Here is a 24,704-nt window from a genome sequence, read left to right as displayed (position 1 = left end):
GGCTGGATTGTCCCAAAAAAGTGTTCTGAGCAAACCCCTCACCTGTGCTGATTCCTTCCAGTGCTGGATCTCCTCCTGGTTAAAGGGAAAAGTTAACAAACAATCAAATAACTGAACAGGAAGGGTCTTAGGGCTCTGTGGGGTTTGTGTCACCTTAAACCTTTTCCATATTTACATTTTTATTTCAAAGAGAACACATTTACTTGTAAGACCAAGAATTTACTATAGAAGATTTTGCTGTAGAAGAATTTACTGTTTTAAAAAGGAGCTTCTTTGATCCTTGGAATTCATTTAAGGACCAGTGTGGTGAAGGACAACTTCTTGGAGATGTTCTCCTTGGGCACTGGGATGCAGCACTTGGGAACCCTCAGGTCTGTGCTGAAATTATTGTCAGCCAGTCCTGATATATTGATTTTTTTTTTTTGGTGCAGATGCCCCAAGGATTTTGGGTGCTGGCCAACACCTATCATTTTATAACAGACTGAAATAATGATGCATAATAATTAATTAATTAGAGCCTTCCAAGTGTAGCTGATGTGTTTGTGCTCCCAAACAAAGTCTGTTCTGCCCCATTCCAAGGGAGATGGTGGGATCAGAACTGGGACAGAAGTTCTTCCTTGCACTGTCCCTTTTCCTCCCTCAGGGAACGACAAAACTGTGTCGTTTACAAGGATTTGGTCAATATTTTGGTAAGGTCAGCGGTGCTTTGGCTCAGGAGCAGCTCACAGAGACAACCCAGGAAAACAGGAGATAGGAATTACAGAAAACAAACAAACATCTTCTCTCTCAGTTGAAACATCTGGAAGCTTTATTTATTTATTTATTTTAAATTTACTGTTAAATGCTCTGCAGGGTCTTTTATTTGGAACTAAAAGTGGCCTTTGAGCCAGGGGGGGTTTGGAGTGTGCCCTGAGTGGGGATTAGGGAGCTCCTGATGCAGCCAATGTTTGGGAAGCACTTTGAAGATCTAAAGCCCCACATCAGGACTAATGTGGACACTAAACCCAGGCCTAATTACCTTTTTTATCAAGAACATTTCAGGTTTGCTAATGGAGATGTGCAAACCTCCTGTGCCCAGGAATTGGAGTGTGGTTTCCCCTCCTACCCTTCAGGTTTTCTTGCAAAGGTAGAAGTAGAAATTGTGTTGGAATTTTCCACAGCAGCTTCTATTTTCTTTTTTCCCTGCCATAAAATAATAATCCTTTGTCTCTGAACCTAAAACATCTTTGTTTTGTCTGATTAGAGGGAAGAGGGAGCAGAGGGAATCAAATGGATTTATACAAATGTATTTTAATGGAGTGTAGATGAGGACTGAATGTTGCTTCAAATAACATTATTCCCAAGGAGCATCTCTTTGCTGTTTTATTTTTTATTTGCTTTTAAAGTTGTTTTCAGTATTGGAACTCATTCTGGTGTGTTCAGATGAAAATTCAGTTTGTTCTGATGATACTTGATAACATCTGTATTCCGAGATCAGGTGGAAATGGGATTATTGATGTTTCAGTTCTGTGATTAGGACTTCAATGAAATATTAATGGAGCAACTTCCTATTCAGGGTCAGACAAGAAAAAGAGATTTTTGTTGAGAATTAGGATTTTGTTTTCAGTATTTTCTGTTAAAATACGTGCAACAACACATGATGGTGATTGTAAAAGCACAAAAAAGGGGAAGGTTATCAATGCTAACTGTAAACCAAGCAATTATTTTATTTTATTGCTGTTTCTGCACCTTAAGGATGTCACTGACTCTCTGTTCATGCACACTTACATTTCAAAGTGTTGAGGTGAAGGTATTTTTTTTTTTACATTTCAGTCCTCAGATGCTCTGCACAAATTCTCAGTGATCTGAGGCACCTAAAATAACCTGCAAATAAAAATGGGGTGAACAGGAAACCACCAACCTGTTCTGTTACTGTGTCCTGGGCTGAATTGCACAGATAATTTGCCTATTTACCCCAAAGTGACAAGGAGGGAGATATTATTTTTTTCTTTACTTCATTAGAATTTTTTGGCTGTGAGGTGAATTATTGAGAAGATTAGAGAAAGACTTGGAGAAATGGTGGAGATATCGATATAAATATATATATAAATAAATTATTATTATTTTTTAAATAGGTTATGATAAGGTTTGGAATATCCCTCCTAAGCTGAGCTTGAAGCAGCATTTTGCACTAAGAGAATGTACAAGTGTATTAATTTAAAAATAAATTAAAAACATTCATGGTGACAGAGTTTCTTGCTAAGTCCATAAACCAGTGGCTGTGGAGACATCCAGGACTTTACAGAGCTCTGGTTCTTTCTATCCCTCCTTTTCTCCAGCCCCTGCAAAGACCTTCTTTGTGTATTGATAATCTTTTTTATTTAAATGGGATTCTTCATTTCTTGTGATTATTCCCCATGCACTGAGATTTCCTGGACTTCTGGGACCTGACAGGGATGATGTTCAGTGGGAAGAACCAGTTTCTGAGCTCCAAAGGAGCTGTGTTTGAGTCCATGAAATGTTAGTTTACCCTTCCATGTTAAGCTTTAGTTTAAAGCAATTAATTTAATTTAATTTAAAGTTCCCGGGTCTCCCTTAGGCTGAGTTTAGGGACAGCCCCACATTTACTCTGCATTTCTCCTCTGAAACAACCTTACCCTCTTTCCATAAAGGGACTTTGCTGCACCTCTGAAAGTACTTAAAGAAACCCTCCCTGGTGCTGTGCATCGTTCTGCTGTTCACACTTCAACTTATAACCAGAATTAGTGCAAAGTTGGTAATATTTGGGTTTTCCAGGCTGAATTTTGGTGCCCTCCCTGCCATGGGAGCAGAGTGTTTGCAGCTCTCCTTCTCTCACTGTGTTATTTTATTGGAAACTTCTCCCCTGCTGAGTTGGGGAAGAAAAGGGTTTTAATTTGGGGTGAGGGGTTTTTTTTGGTTGTATTTTTGGGGTTGGCTTTTGCACGGTGACCTTGAGTTTTCCTTGCTGCTCCTCAGGACTGGTTTTGCAGTGGGATGAATTGAAATGCTCCTGTTATCATGCTGATGCCTCTCTTTGTCTTGGTTTATCTGAATTCCATCAGATTATGCTGACCTTTATCTGGGTAACAATGGGGTGTTTACAGGAGATGTAGCTTTATTGCATTTAAAGTGTATTTAAAGAATATGTGCTTTTATTTTTAAATTTTGTCTCACTTATCCTGAGCTTCTGAATTGTTGTCTGTCACTCAGAAGGAGACACCGCCAACTCTCTCCCCTTAAACCATCCAATATGGTTTTAAAAATAAAATTACAATTGGAAAATCAGTCTTCCACCATTTGCATAAGGATTAAAGTTTAATCAGATTTCCATACAGGAGTTTAGTGGTGTGTCCTGGCCACGTGAACTTCAAATCATCAACGAGATGCTCAGCTCCATCCCCACCTCCTTTTGGAAACCACCTTTCCTGGGATTCCTGAGCCCTGCAGGGAGTTCTGGGGGACTGAATGAGGATCATTCACTCAGCTGCCTCCTGCCCTTTTTGTTCCTAAAACCCAAACCAGCTTCTCCCTGGGGAGGTCACTGCATGTCCTGCTTTGAGGGGCTGCAGTAAAACTGTCCCGTCCTTCCTGTCCCTGCAGGAGCAGTTTGGGGGTTCTCTCATCCCTGGGCTGGTTCTGATCCTCAGTTTTCCATCTGCTGGTTGGGGCTTTGTTGCTGTGCCCACTCTCCTGCTCACTGTGGTGACTGTGCAGCTCTTTGGGGTCTTTGGGGTGAGACTCAGTGCCCTGATCCCTGTCCTTTTTCATGGATTTCTCTGACTGTGCCAACACCAGAAGCATTTTTTCCCCTTACTCTTTATCATCCCACCATCATCCTCTGGGAAAGGAACATCTTGGGAATGACCCTACAAATGTCCCCAGCAAGGGCAGCTGTGGGGATTGTGTTTTATAGGGCACTGAGGGGGTTGTGTTTTATAGGGCTGGTCAATGCCTGGAGTCTGTCCATCCTTCCTGCCTTGGAGCTGTTTGTCTGTCCCAGGAATGCTTTGTCTTCTTCTGGAGACCAAGGAACTCAAGTGTTCCATGCACACCCTCCTGAGCATGGGGTGATGAGGTTGTATTTTTGGGGAGACAGTGGGGTTGCATTCATTTTTAGGATACAGTAATTCCTGGAGTGTCTTTGCCCTTGGACCACACAAACCCCACACGTATCTGCTGTTTTGACTGGATTAATTTAGTGATTCCCTTGACTTGATCCCTTTTTTCCCTGAGCCTGAGCAGTGTTTGCTGCTCCCCTCCTTCCACAGGAGGATTTATTTTCTGTCCAGTAGTTAAAAAAGTGCTTCTCAGGTTCTCCTTGACTTTGGTCCTTCTCTGGCCGTGATGTTGGACCTGATTTAATGTCCAACATGAGCAGCATCTTCTGCTTTTCAACATCTGTTCTTCTCCTGGGGGATGTGTCAGCCTGGCACACACTTGGGATAACCTGTAGCCAAGATAACTGAGGAATGTTACCTGGACAGCTTCTTTAAAAAGGGAGAAAAAGGATTTTTCAGCTGGAACTTGATATGAAGATGTCCTGCTTCTGTGGCATCTGCTTGGTTTTGCCTTCTTTTCTTCCTGCCCTCTAATTAAAATTGGTTAAATATATGTCACATAAACCACTGAATTGATGGGTGAAATGTTGTGCCAGTTGTCCTTGGGGGGGGGTCAGCTGTGTTTTGGTAACACAGCAACATGAGCAAGGCTGCAAAAATTGGGAATTCCTTGGGAAGGAGAAGGTTTCATGTAGGTGCTCACCAGTAACCCTGTGCAGCACTGAGAAAACAGCATTTAATGAAGAGTTGAGTGAAGAAGAAATGTTTATTGTTGGGGTGGGTTTTGCTGTACAAGCTTTTTTCCCCTAAAACTCTGGACCATGAGAGGCACTGTCAGTGGAGCATCTGGTATTAAACATTGACACTTGCTTTAATGACTTTAATTAACAATGTCTGGAGTTTTGTTGTTTTCTTTTTTTTTATTTTATTGATTGTATCTTCCCTTTGGTGTGCAGGTATGAGATTTCATTTTCAGTGACTTGATTTGCTACAGGAACCTGAAGATAACATTCAATTTAAATAACAGAACAAACCCACTTCTCAAAGCTGTTGCCCTTCTTTTTGGCTTTTAAATAAGTCTGATATTAAATCCTGGTTGGTCCATCTGTGACAGGAGGACCTGGATACGACCTCACTATGAATAATCAATGATCAGAAATAGCTGTGGGGATTTTAAATAAATGTAAAGAAAAAGACAGCAACTTATTTAAAGTTTTATACTTAATACTTATATATTTTATATACTTGATACTTATACCTTCTTTTGTCTCCCAGTGAGCACTTGTCCTGCTCCTTCACCTTCTTCCTGCACGGGGACAGCAATGTGTGCACGAGTGTGGAGATCAGCCAGCACCAGCCCGTGTACCTGCTCAGTGAGGAGCACCTCACGCTGGCCCAGCAGTCCAACAGCCCCTTCCAAGGTGGGTTTTGCAGCCAGGGCTGAGTGTTCCACATTAATTGCTCCTTGGAGTGGCTCAGAGTGAGGATCTGTGGCAGAGATTGGCAGTGGGAGCAAAGCTTTACCTGTGGGTGATGTGTCCTGGCTCTTCCTGCACGTGGGTCATTTGCATGTTCATCTCTTGGCATATAATCAAAGAATTTGTCTTCACCACACAATAAACTCAATTTCCAAGGGCTGTCCTATTGGTGACTTAAATATTGTGCTTTTTCAACATGCTCTGTAACCCCCACATCCCTCCATCAACCCCTCTTGTGGAAATGCCTTTCTAACTCAACACACTTCACCTGTTCCCTCCCCTTCCCCTTTTTCCCATCTGGCTCTTCCTTGCCTGTAAATCCCTGTGCTTCCACCAGCAGATGCAGGACAGAGGAGTTCTGAGCCTGAGTCTGGTCAGAGGGATGTTTGATCCTTGCCTGTCTCAGCCCCTGGTGCTGCTGTGGAAATCAGTCCCCTGCAGGAGCACACACCACTCTCAGTTATTAATCCTCAGTGGCCAAACTTGCTTTTTGGTTTTTTTTTGAATGCAACTTAACTCTGCCTCCCTAATATGGACAAGACTAAACATGACCCAGATGATTCCCTGAGCACACTCTGTTGTTGTAACAAGCTGAATGAAAGGATGAGGAAACACCTTAACTGTGCCAGAATTTGGAAGTGTTTCTTTATCCCACCAGTGTCTGAGACTCCCCGCAAGCCAAGAGGAAAACTTGCCTGTTGCTTGTTTGAATAGATTGATTTGTAATTCTTATTGTGTTACCTCAATTCTCACAGTGCCTATAAATTTAACCATGTGTATCTATTGCTAAAAGTAAAACATGATTAGGCTGCATTTTGACAGTTGTTTATGTGGTGTGGCTGGAATAACAGTGCTGCTGTTTCGGAGGGGCAGAGTGAATTTTGGGCAGATAAAATCTCTGGTGTGTTTGGATTTATAATCTCCAGTGTGTTTTGATTTACCTTCTAGTAATCCTGAGCCCCTTTGGGTTGAATGGCACACTCACAGGGCAGTCCTTCAAGCTTTCTGATTCATCCACCAAAAAGCTTATTGGGGAATGGAAACAATTCTATCCTGTCACATCCAACTTGAAGGAGGGATCTGAGGAAAAGCAGGAAGAAATGGACTGGGAGGATGATTCTTTAGCTGCTGTTGAAGTCCTTGTTGGTGAGTGCTCAGATTACCTTTTAATTACTGAAATAAACTGGCTGATTAGGTCTGCAAAGTTCTGAGTGCAAAAGTGGCCCCATTTTATTCTTTTTGCAACCCTTTGCAGTGGCTGTTGGGGTTTGTTTTTCTGTTTGATGCTCAGGACTCTCTGAGTTATTATTTAAAGTGGATTTTGCAGACCCGTTAGCAGCAGGTCTTTTTTTTATGTACCCTGAGAGACAAGATGTTTTTTTCAATGAATAATTAAGAGAATAAAAAACGCCTGGACTCTCCCTGTTGACATCTGAGCTGCATCAAAGGCAAGTTGTCCTGTTCCAGAGCCGGTGCAGATTCAAACAGAACAGATGTGCCTCTCAGGAATGGCTTCAAACCCACAGTCCTGGAGAACTTGATGTACTCAGGCACTGCCTTTATGTGCTGCTGTTCCTAAAATCCCAGCCCCTGCACGCAGCAGTTTGTTCTCTGCCAAGGGCTGTTGACCTTTGATTTGCCAATTGATGCAATCCTTTCTCTGAAGGTGCTGCAGTGGTGGCTGGAGACCCTTGTGCTGATGGGAATGTTGTCAGTGTTAAGTGATACTAAAAATTGTGTTTTCAGCCTTTATAAAACAAAATGGTAGCAGCATGTCCCTGCCAGGGCTGTCTCTGCCCATGTGCACAAAGCCCTTTTTATTCATTCACCCAAATCTTCTGGATGAAACAAATCATAAAGTAATGATGAGGGTGCTAACAGAAGTTTTGTCCAAGCAGAATGCTTCAGTGGGTGGAGAAGGGCACCTAAACTTCGGAGTGGCTGCTAAAATGATGCATTTGATGATTTGAAGTGTGAGCTTTTGGTAAATAACCGTCCCATGTGCCGTTTGCAGCTGGGGTGAGGATGGTGTACCCGGCGTGCTTCGTGCTGGTCCCTCAGACAGACATCCCTGCCCCCAGCACTGTGGGGGCACCCCACTGCTCAACCACTTGCTTGGGTGTCCACCAAGTGCCTGCTGCCACCAGAGACCCTGCCATGTCCTCGGTGACTCTGACCCCGCCGACGTCCCCGGAGGAGGTTCAGACAGGTACAGAGTGACCTCCTGCCCGAGGGCTCCTCCTTCCAGCCCAGCCCTGTCCGTAGAGGATCCAGCTGTTCTCACTGCAACTTGTTATAAAAACCCACATTTCTTTAGCCCAAAGTTTGTTGTAATAAACCCAGTTTGTGTTGTCCAGCTGTGGGTAAAATGAACTCAAACTCCTGTAAGGTGCTGACCCCAGGACTGCTGCTGTGCCTGGTGTGGTTACCCCGTCCTTCAGATTGCTGGGGGGAAGGTTTGGGATTTTTCCCCTCTGTGTTCTGCCATAGCTTTAGAAACCTTGTGCACTCAATCTTTGGGGAGCAAGGTGATATTTTCAGCTTTTTTCACAGCCCAAGGAAGATTCCTTGTAGCTGAGTTTCCAGGAAGGCTACATGCCCTCTGTCCTGGGTGTGAGTGGTGCTTATGGGAAACTGCTTTAACTCAGGGATAGTTTCAGGTGACTTATATAAATATATTTTATTGTGCAGAAGAGGTTTTATTTCTTTTTTCCCCCAAGCTCTTCTGTTACCTAAGTTTGACCCTTTTTTAAATAATAGTGTTGGCTTTGCTCAAGTTATTTCCTTTATCAGGTCAATAGTTCATTCAGAAATGAAGAACAGCCAGCACACTTATAAACATACATAGTGCCTTTTTTCTTAGTTATAATAATCTGCTACTACTCCTAAATTTTCTATGTGTTTTTATTTCCTAACATTGAGACAAGAAGATCCTTTTCTCCCTGTGTTGATTGAATTGGAGCAACAGTGGCTGTGAGTGCTTTGCCCCATTGCCTAAAGCTGTTCCTCTGGTGCTGTTTTCAGTTGATGCTCAATCTGCCCAGAAATGGGTGAAGTTCTCCTCGGTTTCAGATGGATTTATCTCTGACAGTACCAGCCACCATGGTGGTAAAATCCCCAGGAAGTTGGCCAACCAAGTGGTGGACAGAGTTTGGCAGGAGTGCAACATGAACCGAGCACAGAACAAGTACGTACTCACCCCCTGAAACCAAAAATACCCCGAGTGTCCTGTGTGTTCCTTGCACAAAGTAACTCTGTTAAAGATGCTCCAGAAGGTGCTTTACTCTTATAATAAACCATTTTAAAGGAGTTCATTTTTCCCTGACTATTTAGGAATGATTTATTCAGTTCTCAGTTCAAGATGTCAGTAAAAGGCCATTTATCATTTCTTTGCTGAGTCCTGTGTCACAAAAGTGCTCTTGAGCTTTGCCAGAAGATAAGAAAGGAACATATGTTGATCCCAAATAACTCTCCTGGTATTGAATCCTAGGAGGAAGTATTCTGCTACATCAAATGGCTTGTGTGAGGAGGAGACAGCTGACAAGGTGGCATCCTGGGATTTTGTTGAAGCCACGCAGAGGACAAATTGCAATTGTTCAAGGTACAGGACTTGGCAGAGCTGCAGCCCAGAGATGTTCCAGGAGATTGAAGTGCTCAGGAGAGGGCTCCTGATCACTCCTCCAGGAGTAATTAAGCAGTAGCTGCTCGTAGGAAAGCTGTAACAAAATTTGTATCTCCTCTCCTAAATGTCATTGTAGGTCTTGAAGCTCTGCCCAGTGAGTTAATGCAGGGGTTTGGTTGGAGTGAATCATCGGAGCTGCCAGTGCAGGGACAATTCCTGAGTCCTGGGCTGGAGTTCCTCATGGACATGGGCAGTAACTATCTCATGGGCAACTTCCTCAGGCTGCAATGGAAAGGGAATGCCTATTTATTTAGGATTTAAGCACCTTTTCTAGAGGGCTGTGGCGTTAATTAGCCTTGAAGGGAGAAAGCTGGTGATCAAGAGCAGGATGGATGAATATAACTCGGAAACCCAGACCTGCCTGGCTGTTCCATGGGGGGCTGGATGGGGAACTGCTTGTCTGGGAGCAGGTGCCACTAAAAGGGGCGAAAAAAAGGGATCAAAACCCAGGGGGAAACCCTGAATTTAACTTTCAGATTTTGTTATGGCTTTCTTTTGGAGCCTGCTAATGCAATGCCACAGACTGTTAATGGGGGTGCTTAAACAAATGGAAACGTTCATTTGGGTGAATTCTCCATTTCTGTACTTGGGGCACATACTGATCTTTAGGTGATTGAAGTGCTGCAAAAGGTTTAAATGCTTTCTCTAGTTAAAATGTTACATTGATTGCCTTGCAATGGATATTGGTATCCTAAAAGAAAAAAAAAATCATGTCTGGAGGATGTGGCATTTTGCAAGAAATGCATTTTTTCCCCTCTTCTGTTGCATGGTTGGTTTAAGTTCTGTGGAAATACTTGTGTCCTGAGAAGAGCTGGGATGTGGGGGAGGATTAAATACTCTGATAAAGGAGAATTTAGCTACAATAGCACTAGTTAAGAGAAAAAAAATCAATTAACTAGTTGAGGTGTGTGTAAGAAATATGCAATTGCCTAAAAGAAACTGCAGAGACTTAAACCCCCTTATTGTTCCCCGTGTTTTGAATCCTAAGTGGTGAAAAACATGTGGATGTGTACGAGAGTTTAAAGTAAAAATAGATTTTGATACCTCTTACCTTTTATCCCTGCCTAATCCTGTTTTTTCAATACAAGTGCTGCTTAACTTTGCTAATGGAAGAGTGGCAAAGAATATCCTGGATGTGCAGTTCAAGAGCCCAGGCACAAACATTTCATTCTGGCTTCCTTTGTTTCATGTGCCTCGTTCTGTCAGATGCTGCAGAAGGTTGGCATCTTGAACTTGCAGATGAAGTGTTGTACAGTGCACAAACTCAACTGTATTAATGCAGTTCAGACACTGAGTTTTTCTTTTTCCCACACTCGCTAAATTTGTCGACAAACGGCTACAAAAGCTTCAAAATAGCTTTTGTAGGACTGAGCTTCGTGGTTCTTGATGTTAATTCCCTACTCCTTAACCCACTGAGGCTTGGGCAGCACTACTGGTGCTTGAATTCAAGGAGCCATTCACTAATTCCTGTGTTGTTCCACTGATTCATCAGTGCTGGCAGGAGTTAAAAGCGACGACGTGCTCATGTGACAATCTATTTCTGTTAAAGCAGTTAGAAAATGCTGTCTTCATTTGGAGGATTCTGTGTGTGTTTGGCTCACAGGACAGATTTTATAGTTTTTTTCAATGGTGTTCTGAACCCTTGCAATGCCCCTCAAGTCACCTGGGTGATGGTTGGGAAGAGGCAGCTTCACTTCAGTCCCAGGCTCAGAAGCAGCTTCTTGTCTGATGAAAATGAGCACAGAAGAAAGATTATTTCACATATTTGAAAGATTAACATGAAGTTTTTCCCCCCATGTGTTAATTCTGCAGGCACAAAAATCTCAAAGCGAGGAGTTCAGGTCAGCAGGGCCAGGCCCCACCCGCGGGCCCTCAGCCGCCGGCGGCCCCGAAGCACAAGGCCAACGAGAAGCAGGACAAAGGGGACAAGCCCCAGAAACGCCCCCTGACTCCCTTCCACCACCGCGTGTCCCTGGGTGATGACGTCGCCATGGAGGCAGACTCGGCCAGCCAGAGGCTGGTGATGGCGGCCCCGGACAGCCAAGTGAGGTTCTCCACCATCAGGAGCACCGACGTAGCAAAGACCCCTCAGCTGCACAACCCCGACCTGGCCGGTTCCCCGCAGCCCCCCCCGCTCAGCCCCCACCCCTGCGACGGCGTCGACGAGGGGGTGCCCAAAGCCCCCTCCACCCCCCAGAGCCAACACTTCTACCAGATGCCAACCCCGGACCCCCTGGTGCCCAGCAAGGCCATGGAGGACAGACTGGATGGCTTGGCCCAGCCTTTCCCGGCTCCCTTCCCCGAGGTCATTGAGCCCACCATGTACGTCGGGACCGCCGTCAACCTGGAGGAGGACGAAGCCGATGCCACTTGGAAGTATTATAAAGTTCCAAAGAAAAAGGATGTGGAGTTCTTGCCGCCCCAGCTTCCAAATGATAAGTTGAGAGATGATCCAGTAATACCTGCTGGACAGGAAAATGTAACATCAGTTACAGAGTAAGTAGTGCTTGATCCTGGAGGGCCAGCACGGGAAGGGAGGCAAGGGAAAGGCCAAAGGCAGGAGTTTCTCAGTGTTTAACGTGGGAGCATAACTCTGAATACGGGATAATCCTTGTGAGATGTGAGCACAAAGCACAGACCTGTAGCAAGATTCCAGCTTTTTCTCATTTCGACTCTGATTTAGCAGATCCCAATGACATTTGTTTTTATACTGTAAAATTAATCCGTAGCCAAATTCTGCCTATTTGGGACTCAAAAAGAAGCAGCTTTCTCATTTTAGGATTTGCTTTCTTCATTATTTGGAGAAAACTTGGATGGTCTCAGCTGCAGGCATCCTGGGGAAGTTTCTTGTCCCTCAGTTCTGCTCTTGATTTCACTCAGTGTTTAAATGATGTTTAAATGGTGTTTGAATGAACACTGAGGAAGCTCATCTGGTTTCCTGGAAGAATTTAACTTTAATATAGGCAGCAATTCTTTTCTAATATCAGAAATTTCTGCTTGAAATAAGCGACACAAACCGATGTTCTTGCACATGGTACATTCTCTGTGTTGTGCAAAAGGCTTCAGGATTTGAGGTTATTCAAAGAAAACAAGTGTCTGTGTGTCTGTTGTGAACTGCTCTTGGGCCTCAGATGGTGTGGGAAACCCTTGTTCATTAGGACATGAGAACATTTCTTTATTTATTTTGTCCTAGCATGAGCTAATATTGTCTTGAAATTAAGTATGTGTAGTCCATAACTATTTAAAATTAGGTTTTTGTTGAATAAATAGAATTTATTCCTGAAAATTAGTGTTATTGAGCACCAGCTTGTAAAAGGTTCTGCTCTGCTGCTGTTTGAATCAGGATAAAAGAACTGGTCACCTTTTTTGATGCTAAGATTTAATAAATTATGGAGTTTGGGGGCATGGAGGAAAAACTGGTGGTTTTAGTGTTGTAACTTATATTTGAGCTGTTTTACTGCAGAATGAATGAACTTGGATTTTCTTAAACTGGTAAAACAAGAAAAAACTCCCCAAAACCCCAAACCACCACCACCAAAACCCCCAGACCATGAGACCCAAAAGCCTGGGGCAGAACCTTTGGGGCTGTGTCTGCTTTGCTGTTGTCCTGAGTGAGAGATTCCCTGTGTCCCACCTTCCCCTTGGGAGGCCACGCTGCTGGAAAAGGGGGGCAGTGGGAAGCACCAGATGCTGACAGGGCTGTTAAGAGGAGTCTGAGCTTCCCAGGGCTGGGACTTGGATGCAGAGATGACAAATTTGGGCTTAGGAATTGAGGAATTCCCTGATTGAGGAAGTCAAAGTGCACCCAGAGCTGCCTCTGTCAACTCACTCGCTGCTGCTGATTTTTGCTCCACATTTTTAATCCCTCTTCAGGTGAAAGGAGACTTCCTGTGATCAGCATCGATTATTGAGGGGTTTTATTTTAGGATTTAGTGTGTTTAGTTTGTGGTAGAAGAGTTGAAGCAACTCCTCACCAGGCAGAAACTTGGAGCTGATTTTCTGTCCCACTGGTGGCAGCCCGAGGAGTGGCCGTGGAGGGAGCTGGGAGAGGCAGTAAAGGTGTTGTAGTTCTTGCAGCTCACACTTGGTAACCATCTCCTGTGTTCCCTGGTTCAAGTTTAGATTGGCTGGTGCCTGTCTCAGCTCTTTCAAGATGTGCTTTATAGGATTTTTAGTGCTTTTTTTTTTTTTTCCTGGAATTCACATCAGCTGACCAGATATTTCCTTTTTTTTTTGCTGTTCAGGACATGGTCTTTCCTTGTGTGGCTCCCAGTTCGATTTAAGAACTTATCAGAGTTTTTTCCCCCAGAATATCTGGCTGTTCCCTTCCTCTGTAGTGATCAAAAATCCTGGAAAGCACTACTTGCCTTCACCATGTACTTTTCCAGGTGTTTAATTCCTTGTTGCTGGAAAGTAGTTTCCATCTTGATTTTACCCCTTTTTTTTTTCTTTTCTGATGGCAATTTTTGCAGGATTTAGGGGAAAAAAAGGTTTTATTGAGCATGGATGAGCAGCATGGATGGATTTGCCACTGCTGCTGGCTCTGAAGAATTTGGTTTTTTTGGAAAACCAATTTCTAGGAAGGGTCTGTGACAAAGTAAAACTGTTCCCATGTTCTTTCTCACACCTTGTAGCTGACAGGGATGTGCAGGAAATAATCAAGCTCCTAATAATCATCCTCCTAATCACAACAGCTTTCTACTTGCCAATATCTCTTGTTCCTGGTGCAATGTTTTATATTTGTAAAACTAATACCCCCGAGAGAAAAAATGAATTTCTGTGTACTTACCAACTCGAGTTTTGGCTCAGAATGTCAAGAAAAGAAAAATGCTGATGAAGGCAAATGTGGTTTTCTTATTCTCATTAGTAAATTAGGTAGTGAAGTGCTGGAAGCTTCCTTTGTATCGATCTGAGGGATATAAATGTCACTAAACACAGGGACTCTTGTGTGCTTTAGTTGTGGTTGTTGTTGCTCAGGCTCTTTTTGGGAATGGCACTGAGTAATTCTGTAACCTGCTGAGTTCCTCTTGGTGGATGTGGATAGTTTAATACACTTGTGCTTTATAATAAATGACAGCTCTGACCCGGGATAAATTGCTGATCTTTATGTGAATTGACAGTGCTGGAGGAGAGCTGGGCAGGATGAATCACAGGGCTGTGTCTGACGTGTGCAAGGAGCTGATATTAAAGCACTAATGACTTCATCTTTAGCCCAAAAAGTTCTCTGTGGCTGGGGTGGGAAGGAAGGAAGTGGGAAGGGATGATGAAGTTGCTGTGTGATAGCAGAAATAATTCCATGTAATAAATGACAAATAATTCCTTTGTGATTTTTCCTTTCCTTCTGCTCAGATTAATGGTGCAATGTAGGAAACCTTTGAAGGTTTCAGATGAACTGGTGCAACAGTATCAGAGTAAAAACCAATTCCTGGCAGCTGTAGCAACAGAGGCTGACCAGGAGCCCGAGATTGATCCTTATGCCTTTGTGGATGGTGATGTGGAATTCCTGTTTCCTGACAGTAAAAAGGAAAGGCAGAACATTGAGAGGGAGGCTGGGAAGAAACACAAGGTGAGTAAAAGAGTGAGGATCCAACCGGTGATGAGATTAACCCAAATTGCCTTAAGCAGCAGATACCATTTAAATCCTTCCCTGTTTTCTGAGGGGTAAATTTAAAAATATGATATCCCAGCAGAAATGATCAATGAAATCAAGCAGCATTTGTGCAACTGCCCCTGCAGTTTTGGTGACACGCTGGTGGTGCCACTGCAGCAGGGTTTGTGGGTGGCACTGGGAGAACATTGCTGCAGCACAGCAAGCAGCACTCTGGCTCAGTGGCTTTCCTGTGGAAATAGGTGCTGGCAGGTGCTTGGGGAGAGGGGAAGAACAAGGCAAGTGCTTTGCTCAGGAGTGGAAAGGTTTGGGGGTAGGTGAGGTGAGCCCTGACTCGTTGCCTGGACAGTGAATTGCAATTTTTATTTGATTTTTTGCACTTTAGCACAGCTACACGAGGCTTGTACTGAAGTGCACCCTCCAGGAAAGGGGAAAATCCAACTGCTTGGGAGCTTGTACATGAAATCATTTGCTCATTAGGCCTAGTTGTGTGGGGATGCCCTGCTGGCACCAGGGGTTTCACTCAGTAACTGGTGTAGTTAATGTGCAGCATTTGATATCAAGTGTTTTTCACAGGTATTGTGGTGAAAATCCACAACTTGCTTTTTAAATTCATCCCAACACGAACCCTTTGCTGTCTGGACCCCAAGCTCCTGAGCCAGTCCCCCTGCCAGACCCCCAGAGTGCCCCCTGAGCTCTCAGGGGAGGGACAGCCTGATACTTCCATAGGTACAGAATTCCCCCAGGGAGCTAAAACATCTTCCACCCCACCAAATAATTTAAGCCAACTTTCCTCTCCTTTTTTAACAGGCTGAGGATGGAACATCCAGTGTTACAGTTTTATCCCATGAAGGAGAGGATGCAATGTCTCTGTTTAGTCCTTCTGTCAAGCAAGGTAAAGAGGCTTTTTTTTCCTCTCTCTTTTAATTGTGCTCTATTAATGATACCTTGAATAGCCAATAAATTCCAACAGGCTGCTAAGTTTTGTGTTTTATGCTTTGTATTTCCCCTGCCCCTTCAGCCTGCTTGGAACACTTCTTTGTTGCATCTTGCAAATAAATGTGGTTTTATTTTTCTCATTAGTGAATGAGATACTGGTGTGCTGCAAACTAAAAACTAAAAATCTAAAAAAAAAATAAAAATCTGAAATCTAAATGTTATAAAATGAAGGGCTCTCACCTGTGCGTAAGATGGATGAGTGGAACCATGGATATACTACTCCCTTTTGTTTCCTTTTCCCTCCAGCCGTGGAAATAGTTCTTTAGTGAGGTTTTTAATGCAGATTTGTTGCCAGTGGTGTGTGATGTGTGTGATGTTTGCAATGTTTGTGCCCCTCAGATGCCCAACGAATCGCTGCCCACGCCCGCACGGCATCGACCAGCCTGTTCCACGAGACAGACCTGGTGGTGTCCTACACAGACCTGGACAATCTCTTCAACTCAGATGAAGATGAACTCACAGTAAGGAACAAGTCTTGTCTTTTTGTGCTTTGAGGTTTTGATTTCTTTTTTTCTTTCCTGGCATTTGTAGCAGAGGTTGCAAAACACGGGTGTAAACAAGTGCTGTGGCTCTCGGTGGCAGACGTTCTGTTCTCCTCGACTCACACAGTCACATTTTTGATGCAAACAACCTTTTGATTTTATTTCCTTACAATCCACACAGTACATGCTGCTTGAATATACCTGTAGTTACGATTTTACAGATTCAACAGGCCCTAGTGTTCTCTTTCCTGATCTGTTTAACTGGTTAATCAAGGTAATACTGAAAGAAAACAGCAACTTCTGAAAGAGGAAAGGCATTTAAACCTGTGGACATTGTGCCAAATAAGCTGCTTCACTGCAGCAGTTATTATCTTGGAACAGTTTCTCTTGCAGTCTCTGATGGCTCTGAATCCATTATCTTTCTGGTTTCTATTTCAATACTGTTTGTAATCAGTTGTCTTTTCTGAACTGTGCTTTGCTCCGTGCTTAATCCCAAATCCCCTTACCCAGACAAAATGCCCATCAACTTTAATGGGAGCTGCAGCTGAGTAAGGGCTGAAGGATCTTAAAGCCATCAAAGGTCATCAGTATGTAAAGGAAGTGTATTTGCTCTTAAACATGAAGACTCTTATATTCTGCAAACATGATAAAATATAGCTCATTCTTTTAATTTCAAGTTTTTCTTCCCTGTATCTCATGTTCCAGGATTAGTGTTTCTCTGTCTTTTCTGCTCCTGTTCCTGTGGTAACACCAGTGGTGTTATGGCTCTGGGAGCGTTCTGGTGGACTGTGGGCAGCCCTATTTAGCTTTTTTTGGTGTCTGTTAATGTGCTGAGGGTTATTTTATAACTGGTCTTTCACTTTAATGGCACCGGGACTTGATGGGAGAGTGTTCTCTGGGTGACCAGCATTAAGTGTAACCCCAACCTCTGGCACTGGGCTCCTGATTTATTTTGATTTTTCTAAATATTATACAAAGTCTCAGCTGTGAAATTTCCTGTGAGCAGGAAACATGAACAGTGTTTATGTCTGAAGTGATTTAATTCCAATCCTTCTCTCTTAGCCTGGATCCAAACGGACAGTGAACGGTGCTGACGACAAATCCAACTGCAAAGAGGCAAAAACAGGAAATCTGGACCCACTGTCATGCATAAGTAAGCTTTATTTGTGTTTTTTTTTCCTAAAGAGAATGCTGGCCCTAAACATTGCACTCTAATATGTTGTGGGAATTTGGAAATGTACCCTTCATTTGCCCTTCTGGAATTTTGAGACGCGGGAAACACTTGGGAATGTTTTCATGCTCTGAAGTCAACTTCTGCTCTGAAATTAGGCACTGCAGATCTCCATAAGATGTATCCAACTCCACCTTCATTGGAACAGCACATTATGGGGTTTTCTCCCATGAATATGAACAATAAGGAGTATGGCAGCATGGACACTACACTGGGAGGAACAGTACTTGAAGGGAACAGCTCCACTGTGGGAGCTCAGTTCAGGATTGAAGTGGACGAGGGTTTCTGCAGCCCCAAACCTGCTGAAATAAAGGTGGGTAGTGCTGATAGTCCTGATAATTATTTATTGTGCAGTTCATTGCTTCAATCTGAATAGGAATGCTGGGAAACTAAGTACAATTTGTAACTTGCTTTATACCGGGGGAGTTAATACACTTTGTAGTAAGTAGTTTATAGTATTTTACCCCTTTAACTTCAAAGGCGAGTAAGACCTAAAGAGCCATGAGTAAACTGTAGAAGTGCATTTCAGTCACTGCATTCCCTGTTGTTTGTGTTGATATATTGCTTTTTGGTGTTAATTTTGTGTGCACACATCTCAGCTTTGTCCTACAGCAATGTCAGGATTTAGTGTGAAAGAGCCACGGCTTGAACTCGGTCCCGTTTTACGGAGAAGCATTTCAGTTGCTGAACTAATCTGGTTCCCACACTAATGCTTTCCCATATCTCCCTTCCAGGATTACTCTTATGTCTATAAACCTGAGAACTGTCAAGCTTTAGTGGGATGTTCCATGTTTGCACCCCTGAAGACGCTTCCCAGCCAGTGTCTCCCTCCCATCAAGCTGCCGGAGGAATGCATTTACCGCCAGAGCTGGGCTGTGGGAAAGCTGGATCTGCTCCCTCCAGGCCCTGCCATGCCATTCATCAAAGATGGGTATGACCTGTGAGAGGTTTTAAGCTTTGGGATGTTATTTCCAAATAATATTTATTTTGGAAATCGGTAACGAGAAGTATTTGTAACTACACTGTGTTCGTACAACTAAAGACAAGAGTTTTTAGAAGGATCCTTATGGTAAAACCTGCTGGAAGAGATTCTTCTCAAATAGCTTCTTAACTGTACATGCATTTTATTCCTTTAAAGGTTTCTTGGGGAAGCTTAATGATGCAAGGCCAGGTTTAATAAGTAATGAAGATGGTAAACAATCAAGATAAATGTAAACTTGGGACTTTGTTTTTGTGGTGGTGTAGTACAAGGGCTTGGTAGGTGGTGCTGCTGTTTCTTAAATTATTTTCTAAAGTAGCAGCACTCTGAGCTGTGCTGGGATTAGGAAAACGTTCCCTCTGGTTGGAAGCTGTGCCCAGTGTGACTGTGCCTGGACTCAGCCTTGCAGGGGCATTCCTGTGCCCTGCAGTGGGTAGGGAGGGTCCTGCTGGCAGCTCTTCTTGAGGGAAATGTTCATTCCTTTTTCTTTTCTGCATTAGTTGCTGGTATAAATGGATTAGGCAACAAGGATAATTGATAAAATTATAGGAATATTAAATCCTGGATTAAATACTGCTGTTTCTTCTGTTAAGGTCATTCATAAGCAATGTTTCCAGGTCTCATTAGCCTTATAGGTCTTTGGAGATACTCAGCTGCTTAGGAAAGAAAATGTTAAACATTTCCAGGTGATACTTTCCTTGTGGATTCAGCTGAATTTACTATTGATAGAGCTGCTGTATTTTCTCAGCGTGTGTCAACACACATGTAAATAAAACATGAATAAAAAAGGTGTCCTTTAGACTCCATACAACCACAGAATTTATAATTTATTCTGGCCACACTTGTTTCCTGGGAGCTTTGTGCAAAGGAAAAGATGAGAGGAGGCAGGGAAAGATTCTTTAACAGTGCTGTCAGTGGGAGTCCTGCAAAGTCATTTAGAACAAATGCTCTTGAAGTTCCTTAGGGAGTGAAAAATCTTGCTGTGGATTATGAAAGACTATCTTAAAAAAGCAAATATTAATTAGGAAGGTCCTTCTTTAGAAATCTCAAGTCTTCGACTTCAAACCCAGTGTGTTGTGTATTAAACCTTTCCTTCTCCCTGTGGCCCTGGCAGTGACGGGAGCGCTCTGGACCAGGAGTACGGCCCTGCCTACACCCCCCAGACCCATACTCCGTTTGGGATGCCCCCCAGCAGTGCCCCTCCCAGCAACAGCGGCGCCGGGATCCTCCCTTCCCCCTCCACCCCTCGCTTCCCGACTCCCAGGACACCCAGGACTCCGCGGACGCCGCGCGGGGCCGGAGGGCCGGCGAGCGCCCAGGGCTCGGTGAAGTACGAGAACTCGGACCTGTACTCGCCGGCTTCCACCCCGTCCACCTGCAGGCCCCTGAACTCCGTGGAACCTGCCACCGTGCCTTCCATCCCAGAGGCACACAGCCTGTACGTGAACCTCATCCTCTCCGAGTCCGTCATGAACCTCTTCAAGGACTGCAACTTCGACAGCTGCTGCATCTGCGTCTGCAACATGAACATCAAAGGTGCTGATGTTGGAGTTTACATCCCCGACCCCACGCAGGAGGCCCAGTACAGGTGTACCTGCGGCTTCAGCGCCGTCATGAACAGAAAATTTGGCAACAGCTCTGGACTGTTCCTGGAGGATGAATTGGACATCCTGGGGCGGAACACGGAGTGCGGCAAAGAGGCGGAGAAACGCTTCGAGGCTCTCCGGGCCACGGCCATCGAGCACGGCAGCGGGGGGCTGAAGGAGCCCGAGAAGCTGCCCGATGAGTTGATACTGTTGCTGCAGGATCAATGCACCAACTTGTTCTCCCCCTTCGGAGCAGCAGATCAAGACTCCATTCCCAAAGTCGGGGCCGTTCCCAGCGTGGTACGTGTGGAAGAAAGGGATTGTTGCAATGACTGCTACTTGGCCTTGGAACATGGACGGCAGTTCATGGATAATATGTCAGGAGGGAAAGTTGATGAAGCACTTGTGAAAACTACTTGCTTGCACCACTGGTCAAAGAGAAATGGTGAGTATTGAAACAGCTTATTTTCTACTGGTCCACCTGTTTTTTTGTGGGGTTTTTTTTCTTTCTTTTTCTTTTTCAAGGTTCCTTTTTTGTGGTTTTCCTTTGTGAATATTGGATGCTTAAGGCTGTTTTTGCCACCTGCATGCCTGTGCAAACTTCTGTTCAGAATAACTGGTCCCTTTACCTTCTGTGCTCACGCACCAAGCAGAGTAAGGCCTTGGCTGCCATCAGGTGTAAATTCCTAATATATGTGTGAAGTGTAACATCAGAGCACTGTCACTGTCCACAGCACTTCCCTGGGTTTATCCTCTAAAGCAGCTCCTGGCTCTACAGAGGCTCTGGAATGATGCCTGTAGGAAGTGGAGAGGTTCAAGTGGTGCCTGTGTTGTCAAGGCCACTCTGGTAGAATTAAACAGCTCTGATTCACTTGGCATTCCCATTTCTTTAAGGGGGAGGACGCAGTGGGTTAACAGCATATGTGACAAAAAAAAGCATTATTGTAGCCTTCACTGTGTGTTGGATCTGCCAGAGATCCTTGGGTTTTTCCTTCTGGGACCTTTCTCAAGGAATGCCCTTTGTTGTGTGTACTTGCATACTTCTAACAGTATTTCCAAGTAGCAGCTCCACAGGGTTAGAGGTGAAAGGTAAAAGTTCTGGATCGCAGGGAGCTGCAGTTCACATTGGTGATGAGGGTGAGGAGCACTGACAGAACAGCCAGGTTCATGTGGATCCCTGGGGAATTCACTTGGAAAGCTCAGGCTGGGGATAAATTGATGTTTTCAGGCACCCAGGAGAAGACTCAGTGTTACTGTGACCTTGGGGTTTGGGATAAAAAGCTGTGAGGATACTTGGAAACAGAAGGCTTGGAAATTGTGGCCACACCAAATTTTGTGTCAGATTTCTCTTCTAAAACCCTGTACCCGAAATGGCCCAGAGGTGGCACACGATGAAATGGGCTGAGGCTGCTGGAGGCTTCTCTGGCCTTCTCTGCAGTGAGCACTGGGTGGCAGTCTGCAAACCCGCCTTTGTTGGGAGGGAAACCAGGATTTAAGGATTCCACAACTTGTTTGGGATTGTTGTTGTTGTTATTGTTTGGTTGGTTGGTTGGTTGGTTTGGTTATTTGTTTTATTTTAGTTGGTTTGGTTATTTGTTTTATTTTAGTTGGTTTGGTTATTTGTTTTCCTTTACTTTAGCTCATAAGATGGGAGCCTTTCAGTAGGGGAAAAACTCCAGAGGAAAAAAAAAACCAAAAAATACAGGTGGATTTTTTTGAAGTGGCTGAGAGGGGAAGAGGGAGAGCTCCAAATGAGGGTGTGCTTAACTTCAGATATCACGGCCTTTCGGTGTGGTTTAAAATCTCGATTCTGTCCCTAATTTCGGGGCTCTGGGCCGTTTGTGGGGAGCTGTGCTGTGCCCTGCTGTTGCTGCAGCCCCTGATGATGTTGTTGTCCCTGCAGTGGTGGATGTGAGCATGCAGTGTTCCCAGGACATCCTGCGGATGCTCCTCTCGCTCCAGCCCGTTCTCCAGGACGCCATCCAGAAGAAACGAACGGTCCGGTCCTGGGGGGTGCAGGGACCCCTCACGTGGCAGCAGTTCCACAAGATGGCTGGGAGAGGCTCCTACGGTAACAAATCCATGGAATTCTGTCTGCTCCCACCTCTCCATCCTACCAAGGCCCAGTGGCTGGGTGCTGCTCAGCCTATTGGAATTCTGAACAGCACTTGACCTTTCTTTGCACTAACGAGAGCTATTAGACAGGGGAGAATTCTTCTCTTTGGAAAAACACAAAATATTTATATTCCTTAAAACAGGCAATGAATTAAAGATATGCATATGAAATTTACAACTTGGCTTGCACTGTTTGTACACACCTGACACTTCATCCACTGAGATTGCAGAGGTGGTTTTAATGTTAAAAACTGAGGAACTGCTCAGGGTTTTTTTACTCAAAATTCTTTCATTCAAAAGAATTACCCCCTTTTAATTACCCTAAAAAGAGAATAGTTAAAAATACTGAGTTTGAAATGCTTGAAAAGGTGTGGTTTCTTGCTCGGTAGCTTCAGGACTGGTCAAGATCTGAGGTTATCCAGTGTGTTGTCTCCATAAATGTTTGGAGTGGCCAACACGTGGTGCACATTTCCAGATAAAGGTGAATTTTGTGCACTCAGGTTTAATGACTTCATTAGCATATGGGATTGATTTACCACTGTGCACAGGAGTGACCTTTCACCAGCAGATCTTCTGGAGCTATATTTAGAACGTGGCAATTACACATTTACAGTACATGTAAATGCACCTTCTTAAGTTTGTTTCCTCCTCTGGCCCTTTACTTATCTGCTTAAAATATTTACATTTCTTCTCTGTCTTTGGTCCCTGATGGCTTTGGCTCTGTGGGGAAAGGCTTCCTGGGCAGTCCAGATCTGTTCCTGATTGTCTGGGAACTAAGAGAACTATTAAACACTATTAAAACTATTAAACAACTTCTCGAGGCCCTGAGAGCTGTCACACAATAATGAGCTGATGCTTTTTTGCAGAGAGTTGATCCTACACTTTGGATCTGTTAAAATGAGAACTATCCCATTGATTATCAGGGCTCCTTCCTGGGAGCTGCTGGGAATTAGAGGCTGTTCTGCCCATGTTTCCTAGAAGCAGGGTGTTCATTTTTAGCTTTCTGCTTAATATACTGGAAAACGTGTGTTGCTTTTCCAGGAACTGACGAGTCCCCGGAACCACTGCCAATCCCAACGTTTTTGCTGGGATACGATTACGATTTCCTGGTGCTGTCTCCGTTTGCTCTGCCCTACTGGGAGAGGCTGATGCTGGAACCTTATGGATCCCAGAGGGACGTTGCCTATGTCGTGGTGTGCCCGGAGAACGAGGCTCTGCTCAACGGAGCCAAAAGCTTCTTTCGGGATCTCACTGCCATATACGAGGTACGGGAAATGGATTTGTGAAAGGCTGTTCCTAAGACGTGCTCACGGGGACTTATCAGGCTTGTGTGAGCCGATACAAACGCTGCACACAATGCTATCTCGGAAAGCTGCTCGGGAGGATTTTGGGAATGGGCACTTGGAAGATAAGGGCTGTCTGTGCTGCTGCCGTTCCCCTCAGCGGTCGCTGTTTGCAGAGTCCTTGTCCGCCAGACGCCACTCGGTGGCCAACCCCTGTATTGCCACGCTAATTGTTTTACCTCCATTTAATTCGTTAATTGCATGCTCGGATTGTGGGAAAGGTTACAGTAGATGGTGTATCAACCTGCCTATTTGCATTCAGGAACACGCTGAAAATAAACCATAAAATCACTTTACGATTTTTCATAGCGCTGTAATTTCAGAATTAAAATTTGCTTTGGAAAATTGGAACTAAACTGACAGGTCTCTGCCCTTACGATATGTCTTTTGCGTGATATTTAAGAGTTTTTAAGGCTTAGCAGCTCCTTATCTCCTGTTTTCCCCTCTCTGCAGTCCTGCAGGCTTGGGCAGCACAGGCCCATCTGTAAGCTGCTGCCTGATGGGATCATGAGGGTTGGCCCCACGGCCTCCAAGAAGCTCTCGGAGAAGCTGGTCACGGAGTGGTTCTCCCAGACAGCCAATGCCAACAACGAAGCCTTTTCCAAACTCAAACTCTACGCTCAAGTTTGCAGATATGAGCTGGGTAGGACTTGTTTTTCAGTGTTTCTTGTTTCACACTGTTACCACTCACTCTTTTCCAACAGCAGAGAAGACACCGTGGCTTATTGTCTTACTGATTGTGGCACTTTTCTGGACTTAAGCTTGGAAGGGGAAAATTCCACCCCCCTATGTTTCAATATGTGCTAAAATGGTCTCTTCTCATCCAGCAGTGCCTTTAGGGAATGGCAGTGTTGCTGCCTGACAGGGATTTGGGTTGTCTTTGTCTACTGGGGACTTGGATTCTGAAGCAGTGATTTCCAGCAATGCAGCATGGCTGGAAACAAAATTATTTTAAAAAGGAGATTTCTGGATATTTCCGAAAGATTCTTGTGAAAATAGTAGAATTTGTAAATTCAATACAGGTATTTGAATTTGGGAGGTAAAACATATGCTCAAGGTTTGCTCTCTGTTTTGTTACGGCTGTAGATTTACATGAGCTTTAAAACAGTTTCAATATAAATTTTGTGCTTTTTTTCTGCTTTT

The 24,704-nt window shown here is 44.2% G+C and overlaps 1 protein-coding gene across 1 annotated transcript in view; it reads left to right on the top strand.

The window, feature by feature from the left end:
• The window catches only part of MED13 (mediator complex subunit 13), a 52,612-nt gene that overhangs the window by 18,067 nt on the left and 9,841 nt on the right, over window positions 1-24,704 (top strand). The window contains exons 4-19 of the mRNA XM_027690766.1: window positions 5,334-5,479; window positions 6,485-6,682; window positions 7,551-7,745; window positions 8,561-8,723; window positions 9,027-9,137; window positions 11,031-11,714; window positions 14,568-14,784; window positions 15,637-15,721; window positions 16,165-16,286; window positions 17,370-17,460; window positions 17,637-17,851; window positions 18,273-18,469; window positions 19,632-20,548; window positions 22,007-22,174; window positions 23,260-23,483; window positions 24,015-24,204. Coding sequence (XP_027546567.1) covers window positions 5,334-5,479; window positions 6,485-6,682; window positions 7,551-7,745; window positions 8,561-8,723; window positions 9,027-9,137; window positions 11,031-11,714; window positions 14,568-14,784; window positions 15,637-15,721; window positions 16,165-16,286; window positions 17,370-17,460; window positions 17,637-17,851; window positions 18,273-18,469; window positions 19,632-20,548; window positions 22,007-22,174; window positions 23,260-23,483; window positions 24,015-24,204 — 3,923 coding nt within the window. The remainder of the gene's footprint in view (window positions 1-5,333; window positions 5,480-6,484; window positions 6,683-7,550; window positions 7,746-8,560; window positions 8,724-9,026; window positions 9,138-11,030; window positions 11,715-14,567; window positions 14,785-15,636; window positions 15,722-16,164; window positions 16,287-17,369; window positions 17,461-17,636; window positions 17,852-18,272; window positions 18,470-19,631; window positions 20,549-22,006; window positions 22,175-23,259; window positions 23,484-24,014; window positions 24,205-24,704) is intronic.

This window comes from Neopelma chrysocephalum, unplaced genomic scaffold, assembly GCF_003984885.1.
Source record: "Neopelma chrysocephalum unplaced genomic scaffold, ASM398488v2 Primary Assembly neopelma1_82, whole genome shotgun sequence".
Taxonomy (NCBI): Eukaryota; Metazoa; Chordata; class Aves; order Passeriformes; family Pipridae; genus Neopelma; species Neopelma chrysocephalum.
Note: the sequence above shows the minus strand (reverse complement) of the source record. Positions and strands in the feature narration are given on the sequence as shown.